Below are 15,169 nucleotides of genomic sequence, written 5' to 3'. Positions count from 1 at the left end.
CAAAAGCAGTTTACAGATTTAGTGCAATCTCTATTAAAATGCCAGCATCATTCTTTGCAGAAATAGAAAAATTATTCCTAAGATACATATGGAAGAACAAAAGACCCAAAATAACCAAAGCAATTTTGAGCAAAAAAAAAAAAAACACACTGTAGGCATCATAATAGCTGACTTCAAACTTTACTACCAAGCTATAGTAATAAAAATAGCATGGTAGTGACACAAACACACATAGATCAGTGAAACAGAAGATACAGAAACAAATCCTCACACCTATAGTGCCTTAATCATTGACAAAGGGGTCAGAAACAGATGCTGGAGAAAATTTTTTTCAACAAATGGTGCTGGAAAAATGGTTAAACATATGTAGGAAAATGACACTAAGCCTCAACCTTTCACTCTGCACTAAAGTCAACTCAAGGTGGATAAAGATCTAGAAATTGGACCAGCAACTTTGCAACTACTAAAAGAGGGCATATGAACAACTCTGCAGCACATAGGCACAAGTAGATGCTTCAGTCAGACACCAAAGCTCAGGAAATAAAAACCAAAGTCAATAAATGGGTTAGCATCAGATTAAAATTAGAATCTCTGCAGCAAAGAAACCTAAAGAGAGCCTACAGAATGGGGGAAAGTCTTTACCAGCGATTCCTGTAATAGAGGATTCATATCTAGAACATATAAAGAACTTTAAAAACTCAATACTAAAAAAACAACCCAATAAAAAAAACTGGGCAGTGGATCTGAATAGACATAAAAGAAGAAATACAAATGACTAATAAACATGAAAAAATGTTCAACATCATTAGCAATCAAGGAAATGCAAATCAAAACAACACTGAGATTCCATCTAACCCCAGTTAGATGGCAATCATAAGGAATAAAACAGTAAATAGTGGTGAGGATGTAGGAAAATAGAAACCCTTATACACTGTTGGTGGGATTGCAAATTAGTACAGTTGCTATGAAGATCACTCTAGAGGTTTCTTAAAAGAGGAAATGGTGCTGCTATACGAACCACACGTACCACTTTTGGGGATCTTCCCAAAGGAATTGAAATCAGATTATCATAGGGATACATGCATTTCCATGTTTATAGCAGCATAGATCATGATAGTGAAAATATGGAACCAGCCTACGTGTCCCTCAATAGACGAATGGATTACGAAATAATGGTATACACACACAATGGGATTCTACTCAGCCATATAAAGATCACAGTCATGTCATTTTCAGGAAAATTGATAGAACTCAAGAATATGATGGTTAGATGCCAGTCACAGGAAGTGAAGGACCATATTTTTCACTCACATGTGGAAGCTAGAGAGAAACTGGGGAACATAGGGTCTCAGATAAACGAGGGGAGACACTAGTGGAATGGGGTATGGAAACAGGTGGGGTGGGAAGGAGAAAGGGGAGATCTACTGATGGAAAATCCAAATAATCCTTTCTTCATACATGAAGTTACTTGTATCAGTATAAAACTATCAGTGGGGAGGTGTGGGAACCAGAGAAAAACACAGCAAGTGCTGTGCGCATGTCTGTATTTGTCACTGAACCTCACTATGGCATATAATTACAGTGCACCAATAAAAAGCAAAAACAGCTGTTCTACACCCTATCAAGGCAGGAGTGATGTGATATTTTCTTGATGGCCTCAGGAGTAACTTTTGTGGAATGAAATTTGACCTGCATTTGGGGCAGGACCTGGGCCATGCAGTTGACAGGCAGGTTCTGGCTGTGCACCAAGCGCTTGCCCAAGACTCTCCTGCCTCCTCTCTCTCTGTGGATCTCTCAAGAGGCTGCTTGGGCTTCCTCACAGCATGGCATCTGGAGTCCTAAGGAGTGTAAGTTGCCATCACCCAGGATCCGGCCCAGGGGCTGGCAGTGTCATTTTTTGCTGTGTTGCATGAATCATGGCTATGAGAGCCCAGCCGGATTTGAGGGGAGAGCATACAGACAGAGGGGATGTTAGGGGATCTGTGGCCTCCTGTAGCCCTCACTGCTAACAGCCTCTTCCTCCACCCCTACCCTGTGTCTTCCCTGTAGCTCTGACCGCCGCCGCAGGGAGAGGCAAGCTGGAGGTCTGTGAGCTGCTGCTGGAGCGTGGAGCTGCCGTGTCTCGGACAAACAAAAGAGGGGTCCCCCCTTTGTTCTGTGCAGCACGCCAGGGACATTGGCAGGTACCCAGTGGGCCCAGGATGCTTCAGAAACAAGGAGAGGGGACCAGGGGCACTGTCAGGAGACCTGTGGCCCCCTCAGCTTTGTTTTCCATCCTTGGCTTCCTCCTGTGCCCTCAAAACCACTACATAAAGGTTGCATTTGACTGGCAAGCACAGTAACCACGGGGCCCAGGGAGCCAGGCCAGCAGCCAGGCCAGAGACCTCACTGTTTTCTTACCTGTGGAGGGGATGGGCAGGTGGGCTCATTCTGGTAATAGTTTTCCTCCTATCTGTTGCCATTACTTTTTAACCTGTTGGTCAAACATAATTGAAAAAGAGGTGCTTTTTTGGAAAAGGAAACATTTCCCTGCTGTCTTTAATTCCAGTTAGCAGGGATCACTTACTCTTTGATGTATAGACAATCAGCACACACGCACCACACATCTGGCAGCAGCTCCTACCCACCCCACCAGCACAGAGGGGTGTTATGCCTGTGATGCCCCCTGACTAGCCCTCTCTCCTGGTCTCCACATTTCCCAAATCTTGGGAAGGTTGGGAGCATCCGTTGGTGCGTTGAATGGGAGAGCAGTGGGAATGGGCCACTTCGGGCACTATGGCCTGATGGTAAATAATATACTGCAGAGAACCTCTGCCCCACGGTGTTAAGCAATACCCTTGTCCTGGTGATTGTATGAGATGCCTGCCAGCTTGCTTGCTTTTCTCCCCAACATGACCACCATAGAGGTGTGTTCCTAAAGGCTCCTGGGAAGCCCGGCTAAAAGTTACTTAAAGGAGAAGGACAGGTTGTCCCCCAACCCTGAGTCTGAGAAAGGCACACCGCCTGGCTTGGTGGGCGAGCCCTTTCCTGCAGCCTGCTCCCCTGCCCCACACCATGCTCTTGGAGTACAGTTTCCTCGTGGTCCATGAGGGATTGGTTCCAGGACCCCCATAGATACCAGTCTCTGAAGATGCTCAACTCCCATATCTAAAAATGGCGTAGCACTTGCACGTAACATACACATATTCTCCCATATACTTTAAGTCATCTCTAGATTGCTACAATACCTAGTACAGTGTAAGTGCTATGTAAATAGTCATTACATTGTTTAAGAAAAGAGTTTGTATATGTTAGTACAGATGCAGTGTTTTTCCAAGTATTTCCAATCTGCTGTCAATTGACCCACAGATACAGAGGGCTGGCTGTGTGTGCTTCAGCACCAGCTTGGGACCATCCTGGGATCCAGGTGACTCCCACTAGCCCCTGGTTACGCTGAGCTGTCCCTCCTCCCCACTGTGACTGTCCTATCATAACTTGATTGTGATTGCCACTCCCCCCTTACTATTTCTGCCTGGTATGTGTGGTTCTTACAGATATAGTAAAGAACTAGGCATATTAAATCTTATTTGCAAAAAGATTCTATGCAAAAGAATATGGTAGAAAGATTGTACAGGCCTCATGTGTTCCATAACTTAGGAGGATTTTAAAAAGAAGAGAGTCATTTGTCTACTTTTAAGGGTGGAGACCCCTGCCTTGGTATAGAGAATGTTTCTTAACATGCGACGGGGAGACTCATTCTGAGCGCTTCTTTCTCAGATTGTTAGGTTGCTGTTGGAACATGGCTGCGACGTGAACCTGAGTGACAAGCAGGGCCGGATGCCCCTCATGGTGGCTGCCTGTGAAGGGCACTTAGGCACAGTGGAATTCCTCCTTTCAAAAGGTAGCTGGCACGTTGCCCACATAGGTTTCCTTGGCATGGACAAAGAGCTGTGATGACCGACTCTCTCAGCACATCTTAAGTTTTTTGTTATAGAAATGTATCCGGTTTTGTTATGGGAATTTTTGCAGGGGGTGGTACTGGGGATTGAATCTAGGGCTACTCTGTCTCTGAAACAGGGTCTCACTAAATTGCTATGTTCTGGCCTCAAACCTGCAACTGCCCTGTCTCAGCCTCCCAAGAACTAGGATTGGAGACATGCGGCTCCTTGCCTGGCAGTTATGGGAATTTTCTAACATAGCAGCAGAGCCACAGGCCTGTTGTTGAGCTTCAGGCCAAGCGTTCGGCTTCCCGCAGCAGTGCTGGCACTGCACAGCCTGCGGCGCCCTCGGCACTGGCACCTGCACCAGGGCACTTTGCTTCTGGGCTTGGCCGTCTGTGGTTCATGGTCTGAGAATGGCTTTCCTTTCAGGTGCCACCCTGTCTTCTCTGGACAAAGAGGGTCTGTCGGCACTGAGCTGGGCCTGTCTGAAAGGTCACAGAGCCGTGGTCCAGTATCTAGTTGAAGAAGGAGCTGAGATAGACCAGACAGACAAGAATGGCCGAACGCCCCTAGACCTGGCCGCCTTCTACGGTGATGCCGAGACTGTGAGTATCAGCTGGTGTCTGCGCCGGGCCTGGCAGGGGGTGGGCAGGAAGCTGGAATCCCACAGGTCAGAATAGTCAGTGCGTGTGTCTGGGAGTGGTGTCTTTCAGTTTTCTTTATCTCTGTGACAAACAATCTATTCTAGGACTGTAGTAAAGATTTTAACACATTCTTAAAGACTTTAAAATACCTGCTTACAAACCGTGTGTAATACAGATTGTTCATGAAAAAAAAGTATGTGTATATATATATATATATATATATACACACACACACATACACACACATACACACACACACACACACGCATGTCATTTTATTTTCTCATGGTATTCTGTGCAGAGAGAATCTCTTCATAGATCATTCAGAAACCACTTTTTCATTTGTGTGTGCACGGTACTGGGAATTGAATTCAAGGGCACTCTACCACTGAGCTAGCCCTCCCCCAGCCTTTTTTATTTTTTATTTTGAAACAGAATTACACTAGTTACTACACACACTGGCCATCCTGTGATCCTCCTGTCTCAGCCTCCCAAGTACTAGGCTTGTAGTCATGCACCACAGCACCTGGCTCAGAACAACTTTTATATATGTGATGTTACTAATTAAATAATGAGCTGGTGCTTATTTTATTTTTCTTTATTTTTAAAATAACCTTTGAAGGGCATGGTGGCGCATGCTTATAATACCAACATTTGGAAGGCTGAAACTGGAGGATCACAGTTCGTGGACAGCCTCAGCTACTTAGTGAGGCCCTCCGCAACTCAGTGATATTCTGTTTCAAAATAAAGAATAAAAAAAATAGGGCAGGGGGCATAGCTCGGAGGTTGAATGCCCCTGGGTTCCATCCCAAGACCCACAAAAAAAAAAAATGACCTTGTATTCACTTTATAAATTTAGTTTTTATTTTTATTTATTTTAAATTGTATTTTTAATGACCAATAATTGGAGCCAATGTGGTGTTTTAGTACAAGTATAGATTGAGATTTAGTACAAGTATAGATGATCAAATTAGACTGTTTATATCTATCACTTTATATATTTTTTATCACTTTATATATTTATAATTTCTTCATGGGAAGAACATTTAAGATCCTTCTCAGCTATTTTGAAATCTACAGAAGATGTACATTAGCTATAGTCACTGTGCTGTGCAATAGATCTCCAGAACTTACTCCTCCTAACCGACTGGAACTCGGACTCTCTGACCAATAACTCCCCTGGCCCACACACCCACCCCACACACACCTGTAATATCCACCACCCTGTTCTCTACGTCTTTGACTTTTTAGCATATAAGAAAGATCATGCATTGTTTTTCTGTCTGTGCCTGGCTTATTTCATTCAGTATCATGTCCTCCAGGTTTATCCACATTGCCTCAAATGACAGGATTTCCTACATTTTAAAGGCCAGATAGTATCCCATTGTATATATTTCCTGGTTGGTTTGTTTTTAAAACAAGGTAGAGCAATGTGCCCTTGCCTAAAATTAGAAAAAGCTTTGGGCACCCTGTCTCTTTTCCAGATGCCTAAATCAAATTGGCAGTAATAAGGGACTTTAATAAAGTGAGACCCTCAAGGTATCTTTGAGGACAGAAGGTGTCTTTTGAGGCTTTTGTCCATATGGGCTCCACGTCGCAGGCACCCCACCAGTGCCAGAGTGTGCTCAACTACTTGAGAGTTATGTTTCAATAGTTCTGTGTGTCTGATCTGAGGGCTGGCTGGAGAGACATGTATCTGTCTCATGCTGTTAAGAGGCCGTGATGCTGAGCTGGGGCGGCTCTTGCCTAGTGTGCGTGAGCCCCTGGCTTCCTTGCCCAGCCCCCCACACACACACACAAATGTTGTTAGAGTTCTGTGCTACCTTATGAACTGTACTCCTTATCAATTTTCAAAACCAAATATTCAACTAAATCTCACACATCTGTGCATTTATTTTTTTCAGCTACCTTGCCAAATTCTATAGCTTACCAAGAATATTAAAGAAGAGTGAATGAGTTTAGTTAGCATTCTAGTATTATTTTTTAATATTTAGATTGTGGTAAAACACTTAACAAAACTTACGATTTCTAAGTATTTAGAGTTTATTAGTATTAAATATATTAATATTATTGTAAAACCAGTGGTCCAGATTTTTTTTTTTTTTTGGCGGTACTGGGGATGGAACCCTGGGGATTCTACCTCCAAGCTATACCTCCAGCCCTATTTTTTATGCTTTATTTTGAAACAGAGTCTCACTGAGTTGCAAAGGACCTCACTAAATAGCTGAGGCTGTCTATGAACCACAATCCTTCTGTCTAAGCCTCCCAAATGCTGGGATTACAAGCATGCACCACCACACCAGGCTCCAGACTTCTTTATCTTGCGAAATTAAAACTCTGTACCCATTGAAGAACTCCCCAGTCCCACCCTTGTCCTCCATTCCCAACCTCTGGCTACCATCCTTCTTTCTGTCTCTTGTGATTTTGACCATAATTAACTCATATAAGTGGAGTGATATGTCTTTTTGTGACTAGCTTATTTCACTTAGTTTAATGCCCCCCAAATTCCTACACCATGTGCCATATGACATCATTTCCTTCCTTTTCGGAATCGATTAATATTCCATTTATGTATAGACCATGTTTTGTTTATCCATTCATCAGTTAGCGCACTGATGGTTGCTGCCATATTTTAACTGTTCTGAATGATGCTACTGTGAACATTCCTCTTAAAGACATTGCTTTCAGTTCTTTTGGGTATATACCAAGGATTGGAATTGCTGGATTATATGATAATTTTTAAAATATTTTTAAGAACTACCACACTCTTCTGTAGCAGCTGTACCAATTTACAGTTCCATCAACAGCGCACAAGGTTTTCAGTTTGCTCACACACTCACAAATTTGTTTTCTGTTTATTTTTAATAGTAAACATCCTACTGGGTACGGATGGATGTCCCATGATTTTTTGTATTGAATCCTTTATGTCCTCATTGTATAACGTCTTTGGAGAAACACCTGTTCAAGTCTTTCATTCGCTTTTTGAAGTTATAGGAGTGTATTTTAGATATCGGCCCTACAGTATCACACTGAACAGCTGGTAGACTAATGGGAGGCATGTCCTATCAAATCTACATGAAAACCTAAACTGGCAACAGGTTTCTCAGTAGCCAAAGTGACTGTTTTCCCATTGTTTCTTATTTAGCCTGCATAACAGCTATTTCATCACATCAGGTCTCAGAGTAGCCTCAGAATTGCTACTTTTACAGAACAAGTATTAGCCAGGTCTGTGTCTTGACCCTTTAAAGTGAATGTTATCAGTTCCATCTGATCCCAAGTTGCGACTCTTCCTAGCATGTGATACCTGAGCTGTAGCCTGCCTGCATGTTGACATTCATTGCAGAAGCTCACCTGCTCATGAACAGCAGGTGAACAGGTGTCCCTGTCTCCTCTCTGGCCTGGGAGTGGGGCCAGCCAGGTAGACCATGCAGCTGCGCACGTACCTGTCTGGGATTGGAGCGTGGCCATGAGATGCTCCCTGGGAGTATCTGTTGCTTTCCCGTTCCTGATAGCAAAGCCTCTGCCACAGAGATGGCTTAAGCTATGAGCTGTAGCTCCTTTTCTTGATTTCAAGTCAACTTCATCCCCATCCAAAGATCTCTAATGGCCAGAGGCACCTGAAATAGGAATAAAGCTAAGACTGCAGCCCCAAAACCTGAAAGTAGAGATGGGCGAAGGCGCGCTCCTGCTGAGCGCTCCTCTGAGCTCCGCTGTCCCCACTGCAGGTGCTGTACCTGGTTGAGAAGGGGGCCGTGATTGAGCACGTGGACCACAGTGGAATGCGTCCCTTGGACAGAGCCATCGGTTGTCGAAACACCTCTGTAGTAGTTACACTACTCAGAAAAGGAGCCAAACTAGGTCAGTGAACTCCACATCCTTCAGCAGGGAGAGGGGCGAGCAGACTTTAGATACCGTAGAAGTATGAAGACTGCCTGCTTCCAGGGCATGACAGAGTCAGATGTTTGGAGAGAGGTTTTTGTTGTTGTTATTCTCTCTCTTCCCCTCCCTCCTACCTTCTCTCCCCTACTCCCTCTCTCCCTTTCCTCTTTGTCTCTTATTTAATCAGTCATCTAAAATGTTTGAATAGCTCGACAGTCTTGCCAGCATGGGTAGAAAGCAGAGACAAAAGCTAAGGGCCAGTGTGGACTTGTGGGGGTTCAGGATGCCCAGGAGTCACACATGGAGGAGGGAGATGGGGGTCATAATCTTGGGATTGGCCAAGAGTCGGTAAAAAAAAGCTCATGGGGTGATTCTGGGGAGAGGCCAAGGCTGCTGTCCTTTGGTCTGGGGAAAGGTCACCCAGGGGAAGGAGTGGTGGGGGGATTCTTAGCACCTGAGGGTGGCATGGAGGGCTGAGCAGGGAGGCCTGTGTGGCTGATTGCATTTCACACACCATTCAGCGTGTGTCTCAGTTTGATATGCAAGACCTCTGGCCAAGAGCAGTTCTGGAACGAGGACTTCAATGCAAGTGAAATAGCTCATATTATGGGGTTTGCTGCATCAGAAGCCAGCCTAAGCAGATTTCTCCTTTAACTTGGTCCTCCCTGCAGCCTTCTAAGAAAGTGATAATATCATGGTTTTTCAGGAGGAACCCAAGGCACAGGGCTGAATGGCCTCCCAAGGGCACAGTGAGTGATAGAGTCAGTCTCTGCTCCTCACAGCACGGTGGAGAGAAGGCTGTGGTGGTGATGGAGGCCAAGTGGGAAGCTGGACGGGGACAGGACAGGAGAGCCCGAGCCCAAGGGCAGGGATGCCAGCCCACCCCACCGCTGAGAGCCGGGAGATCACCCTGCAGCCTGTTTAGTCCCTTTCCCTCAAACCCCCCTTGGGAGGGAGAGCTGGGCCTTAGCTGTTCCATTGCCTGGGCTCGTCTTTGTTTTTTCAGTGGGTAGGACCATAAGATTTGTGGCAGTACCATCCCCCACCTGTATGCCTGGTTGTGGGCAAAATAGGTTAGAAGCTGAACCAGCAGGCCCGCATCCTGCTCCCAGCCTCCTTCCTGGTCACATGGCCTCTGCAAGCTCAAGACACACAGTGGCCCTGCAGCTGGGCTGCGGGGGACAGAGCTGTTTTTCTCCAGGGACCTTTGGAGCACCTCTGAGAGCTTGTTTATTTTGCAGGAAATGCTGCTTGGGCGATGGCCACCTCCAAACCTGATATTCTGATTATACTTTTACAGAAGTTAATGGAGGAAGGAAACGTGATGTACAAAGTAAGTTTTGTCACCCTTTCTTTCAGATGCAATGGGCTCCAAGCACCTCACATTCAGCGCTGAGGGGCCGTGGCTGTGCTTTTGCACAGAGCGTGTGTAACTTAGCAGTAATGAAAGTTCCAAAAAAAATGCTAACCTGGCCTTGTGCCCAGGGTCTGTTGAATCTCTTAACAGCAGAATCTTAACTAGAAAGCACTTCTCTTTGTGTCCAAGAACCATTATAGCTGAACTAACCCTGCGGCCATAGCTGTAACTTCCTGCCTAAAGCCATGGCTGAGAAAAGCCATTGCTAGGTCAGCTGGCGCATTCGACTAGGGGGTTCTTAGCCTGGACACAGTCATGAGATCCATGGGAGAAGGATGCCCAGGAGACATTTCCAGAAGAAAAGAATCATTAATTTTCTCAAGGCTGTACTGTCTTTTTCCCCTTTTTGAGGTACTGGGGATTGAACCCAGGGGTGCTCTATCACTGAGTTACATCTCCAACTCATTTTAATTTTAAGTCAGGGCTTCACTAAGTTGCCCAGGCTGGCCTCCAACTTGCAATCTGCCTGCCTCATCCTCCTGAACAGCTGATATTACAGATGAAAGTCACAAGACCCACTTACTATCTAATTTTTATTATTTATAAACTTTTAGGTTTTTTTTTTCAGGGTCTGGGGATGAAACCCAGAGGCATTTGACCTCCAAGCTACATCCCAAGCCCTATTTTTTATTCTTTATTTGGAAACAGGGTTTCACTAATTTGCAGAGAGCCTCACTAAGTAGCTGAGGACATCTGCGAACCACGATCCTCCAGTCTCAGCCTCCCGAATGCTGCGATTACAAGTGTGCCACCACCATGCCCGGCTTCTAGAGATATTTTTATTTAATATAGTCAAGCAACACTTAATACTTGTACATTCAGAACACCATTAGTTTTTACACATTTTCTCTTTGAAGTAGAGATATTATTTACAGATTAATGCGTGTGTGTGTGTAGGGGGGTACCTGGGATTGAACCCAGAGTCACTTTATCTCTGAGCTATACCTCCTCATCCCTTTTTGGTTTTTTTGGTTTGAAACAGTCTTGCTACATTGCTGAGACTCCTCAAAGTGCAATACCTTGTCTCAGCTTCCCGAGTACTGGGATGGATTTTAGGCATGCTCGGCTTACAGAATAATAAATTTGACTAAATCTTCCCAAATGGGACATCAGTTTAGATCAGAGTTCAGCAAACTTTTCCATACCTTTTTTTTTGTAAAATATTTCTATAACAGACCAAACAGTCCATATTGTAAGCTTGGCAGACTATGCCACCAGCTCTGCTGTGGAACAAAAGCAGCACATAGCACAGAGGTGAGGGAGCGTGGCTGTGGCCCAGTAAAACTCCATTTGTAAAACAGGTGGCAGGCCAGATTTGGTCTGCACACTGTAGCTTGCCAACCCCAGGTTTAGATAAACTTGTAGGCCATTTATGTAGATCACTATTCTTTCCAGGCCTATAATTAGATAAAATTAAAAGATTATAAGGGGGGGAAAACCACTAGATTGTGACCATTTAAATCCTTTTTACACTAGGCAGTTGCATTTTCCATGTTGTAGGGTTTTTTTCCTTTTCATTTTTTAATAGCAACAAATAAATAGGCATATAGCATGACCCAGCAGGGTTCCTGGCTTGGAAGCAGTTTGAAATTGAGTTCAGAGTGTGTGCCGTTCTGGCTTTGAAGGGGTTTTAATATGGATTTTGGTAGGCAATTATGTCAGGAATATCAAGCCATTTTCCACAGGCTGCACGCCTGCTGTGCGCCGAGACTGACTGAGCAAATGGATTTCTTTAGCCTTGAAAATGATGTGGTGCTGCTCAGATTTTTAAAGCCTGTGCTTGAGCTCTTCTTAAAATTATTATTCTGCAGCAAGCTCCAGGTTTACCCACAAGACTCTACTTGCCTTAGAAGTGGCACCATTTTTTTATCTAATTTCTATTACACTTAGCATTAAAATATCTTCAGATGAGAGCTCATTCTTGAAATAATTTTTAAAGTTGTATAACTGAGGAGCTAAACTGATGCATGAAGATTGGTAGTTATCAGTTCGGCAGCTTACAAATGTCTTCTTGGAAAGCTCTTTCTTGCCATAAACCACATGTTCTGGACGTGGGTGAGGACGGTGGAGCCTGAGCAGGTTCAGGAGGGTTTGTGCCCCGGTTCTCACCTTGGCACCAGCCCATCTGGAGCTTTCCATATGCTCTGATGGTTTGGCATGGAGGTCCTCAGGATGGGGAAGCTTATCAGCTGAGAGCCTCTACAAAGGCATAAATATCTGCGCTTTTTGAAACCTAGAAAGGGAAGATGAAGGAGGCCGCCCAGCGGTACCAGTACGCCTTGAGGAAGTTCCCTCGAGAAGGACTTGGGGAGGACATGCGACCATTCAATGAACTGAGAGTTTCCCTCTATCTCAATTTGTCTCGATGTCGAAGAAAAACGAACGTAAGCTGCACCCCATTATTGCAGCCCAGTCTTTCACAGTGGTGAAGGCCAGCCCTCCACAGGCCACAGGCAGGCTCGCCTCTGATCTGTGTGCAGTGTATGAACCTGGCATGTGGGAAGCTGCTGCCTTCAGACCACCCAGGCACAGTCACTACCCACCTCCCAGGACAGTGTTGGAGGGCAAGGGGTATAGTTTTCTCTGCCTCAAGCAAGAAGCAATGTAAGTGGCCCCTCTCCTCCCAGAAGATGTTGCCAGTGTGTCACCAGTTGCCCACCCCCAGGTTTGGAAGGAAGGCCTAAATCTGCTGATAACGAATCAGTCTGTAACTAGGAGAGGTTTCAGCACTTCTTCCTACTTTTATTTTTTTTAATTTCACCTTACCCTGCCTGCTCCCAGCCCCACCACCTTCCTGCTAGAGAGCCCTGGCCTCTGCCTCACCCTCGGCGCCCACTGCGTCCACCCTCCTGAGACACCACTTGCTGGTTTCCCAAGGATGATGATAAGGTGTGGTTGCTGATTTAAAACGAGACAAACCTGAAAACCCACCCTACCCTCTGTCCCTCTCTAGTTACACCCCGTACCCTGCCGCCCCATAGAGTGCGGCCCCGAGGCAGAGCTGCCTGTGCTGGTCTCAGTGCTGCTTCTGACTCATGAATTTAAATGTTTACACCAGGACTTTGGCATGGCGGAAGAATTTGCTTCCAAGGCCCTGGAATTGAAACCCAAGTCCTATGAAGCCTTCTACGCCAGGGCGAGGGCGAAGAGAAACAGCAGGTACTGTCTGGGGCGCCTACCTCACCATAGAGGAGCTTTTTTTTTTTTTTTCCCTGTGGGCTCAAACCTGCTAGTTGAGTTTGGGGGAGTTTTGCTTTCATCATCGTTACTCATACCTTGCGCCTGTGCATACTAAATGGTAGCTTCTGAGAGGTGGGCGTTACTAGTGATGGCTAGCTTTCAGGGGGAGGGTCTGACTGGGCTAGAGGTGAGCGCCCGGAGGGCTCTGAGCCCTCACGGCAGCCTGCCCTCATTCCCAGCCCAGCACTCTCAGGGCCCGAGTCACGTGCATTGGGGTTAGAATTCAGCACTGCTACTTCAGCTGAATCGCTCTGGGCGGAATGGAACCTGTTGACCACAGTATGTGGTCAGACCCACCTTGGCCACCTTCTCTTTGCTATGAGCACGGTTCCATTCTGGGCATGTTCTGTAATTGTGTCTTGTGTTCTTGTCTTGTGAAGGCAGTTCGTGGCAGCTCTGGCTGACTTGCAGGAGGCTGTGAAACTCTGTCCCACCAACCAGGAAGTCAGGAGACTTCTGGCCCGCGTGGAGGAAGAGTGCAAACAACTCCAGCGGAGCCAGCAGCAGAAACAGCAGTGCCCCCCACCGGCTGCCCCCGGCGCCTCAGACAACGAGGACGACACCCCGACACCTGGGCTGCATGACCATTTCCACTTTGACGAGGCCGAAGAGGAAGAAACTTCTCCACAGGAGGAATCCATTTCCCCGGCTCCCAGGTGTCTGCCATCTTCGTCTGCTCCTTCTCCCTATATCCGAAACCTTCAAGAAGGGTTACAGTCCAAAGGGAGGCCTGTGTCGCCACAGAGAGGAGCAGGAGTCACCAAGCCCCTGCGGGGGACTGTTGCTCAGCCTGGGCTGGTCGTGCAGCCCACCAAGCAGGCCCAGATAGTGAAAACCAACCAACATCTGGGTTCTGGGCAGTCTGGCATGCGAAACAGCAGTGCAAAGATTCAGGCCTCTTCTCAGAATCCTCCCCCAAGTCCCATGCCAGGTAGGATCCCCATAGCTCCCACTGGGAGCAGGAACCAGCACCTGGAGGGAGCCAGTACCTTCACCATGGGAGCCGGCGCTGGCCACTCTGGGGATTGGCTGAGCCCCGGCCAGAATGTCCAGCTGCAGCGCAGCGAGAGTGGTGCCGCGTATCCCTTACCAAGCAAGATCAAAACTGCAGAGAGGCTTCTGGCTCACGCCTCCATGGCTGTGGATGGAGCCCCTCCAAGCCAGGGGGGACCAGGGAGCTGCAGCGACGGGCGGCACCCTGCGTCCCTCGCCAGCTCAGGCTCTTCTGGCTCTCCATCTGGCAGCATCAAGATGTCAAGTTCGACTAGTAGTTTGACTTCAAGCAGTAGTCTTTCAGAGGGCTTCAAGGTCCAAGGAGCGGATGCTCGCGTTAAAGACAAGGCTGCGAGCCAGGGGCAGAGCGGCTCTGCTGAGCACAGGCCCCGCAGCACTCCGTTCATGGGCATCATGGACAAGACCGCGCGGTTCCAGCAGAGCAATCCTCCCAGCCGCACCTGGCACTGTCAGGCGGCAGAGGGGCTACTGGCAGGCACGTCTGCTGCAGCTGGCCTGCAGCCCTCTAACTCTGAGAAGCCCCCTCTCAAGCAAGGAGGGGGATTCGCTAACCAGTCCAAAACCTGTCCTGTTTCCACCCTGAGTGGCAGCGTCCACAACGGGGCGCAGGTGAAGGAGCTAGAAGAAAACAAGGGCCAAATTCCAGTTCACTCTCAAGAAAACAGGATAACCAAGAGCGTTTCCCACCTGTACCAGGACAGCCTCTCCAAGCAGCCACCACATGTCAGTAATGAAGCCCACAGGGGCCACCTCACCTCAGCGAAACCAAAGCGATCATTCATTGAGTCAAATGTGTGAGCCTTAAGAGACGCATCTGCAGGATTTGGGAAACTCAGTGTTGGCTCCTGGTGGTAAATAACTGAATGGTTTTTCACTACAAAAATTATTTTTAGTCATTTTTTTGTTTGGTTTTCTTTTTGTTCCCCTCCTCTGAGATGAGTCAAATGTCATTGACATATTAAAAATAGAGGATAAAACTCCTTTATTAGTAGCTAGAAGTCACCATAGTAAGAATGCTAAACAGAGCTGAAAACTATAGTTAACTATACTTACCA

General features: G+C 46.6%; 1 protein-coding gene across 4 annotated transcripts in view; it reads left to right on the top strand.

The window, feature by feature from the left end:
- The window catches only part of TANC1 (tetratricopeptide repeat, ankyrin repeat and coiled-coil containing 1), a gene marked incomplete at both ends in the record, with an annotated part of 266,865 nt that extends 251,953 nt beyond the window's left edge, over positions 1 to 14,912 (top strand). For 3 of the 4 annotated variants that reach the window (XM_080688764.1, XM_080688762.1, XM_080688763.1), the window contains 8 exons: positions 2,050 to 2,183; positions 3,757 to 3,880; positions 4,350 to 4,525; positions 8,290 to 8,422; positions 9,685 to 9,776; positions 12,098 to 12,244; positions 12,919 to 13,019; positions 13,481 to 14,912. In XM_080688764.1, coding sequence (XP_080544890.1) covers positions 2,050 to 2,183; positions 3,757 to 3,880; positions 4,350 to 4,525; positions 8,290 to 8,422; positions 9,685 to 9,776; positions 12,098 to 12,244; positions 12,919 to 13,019; positions 13,481 to 14,912 — 2,339 coding nt within the window. Of the gene's footprint in view, positions 1 to 2,049; positions 2,184 to 3,756; positions 3,881 to 4,349; positions 4,526 to 8,289; positions 8,423 to 9,684; positions 9,777 to 12,097; positions 12,245 to 12,918; positions 13,025 to 13,480 lie in introns of all 4 variants that reach the window. The other variant, XM_080688765.1, reaches the window with a different exon arrangement.
- Between the last annotated feature and the right edge of the window lie 257 nt (positions 14,913 to 15,169).

This window comes from Muscardinus avellanarius (genome assembly GCF_963383645.1).
Source record: "Muscardinus avellanarius genome assembly, chromosome: 2".
NCBI classification, from domain to species: Eukaryota; Metazoa; Chordata; class Mammalia; order Rodentia; family Gliridae; genus Muscardinus; species Muscardinus avellanarius.
This window is presented reverse-complemented; position numbering and strand designations above follow the sequence as displayed.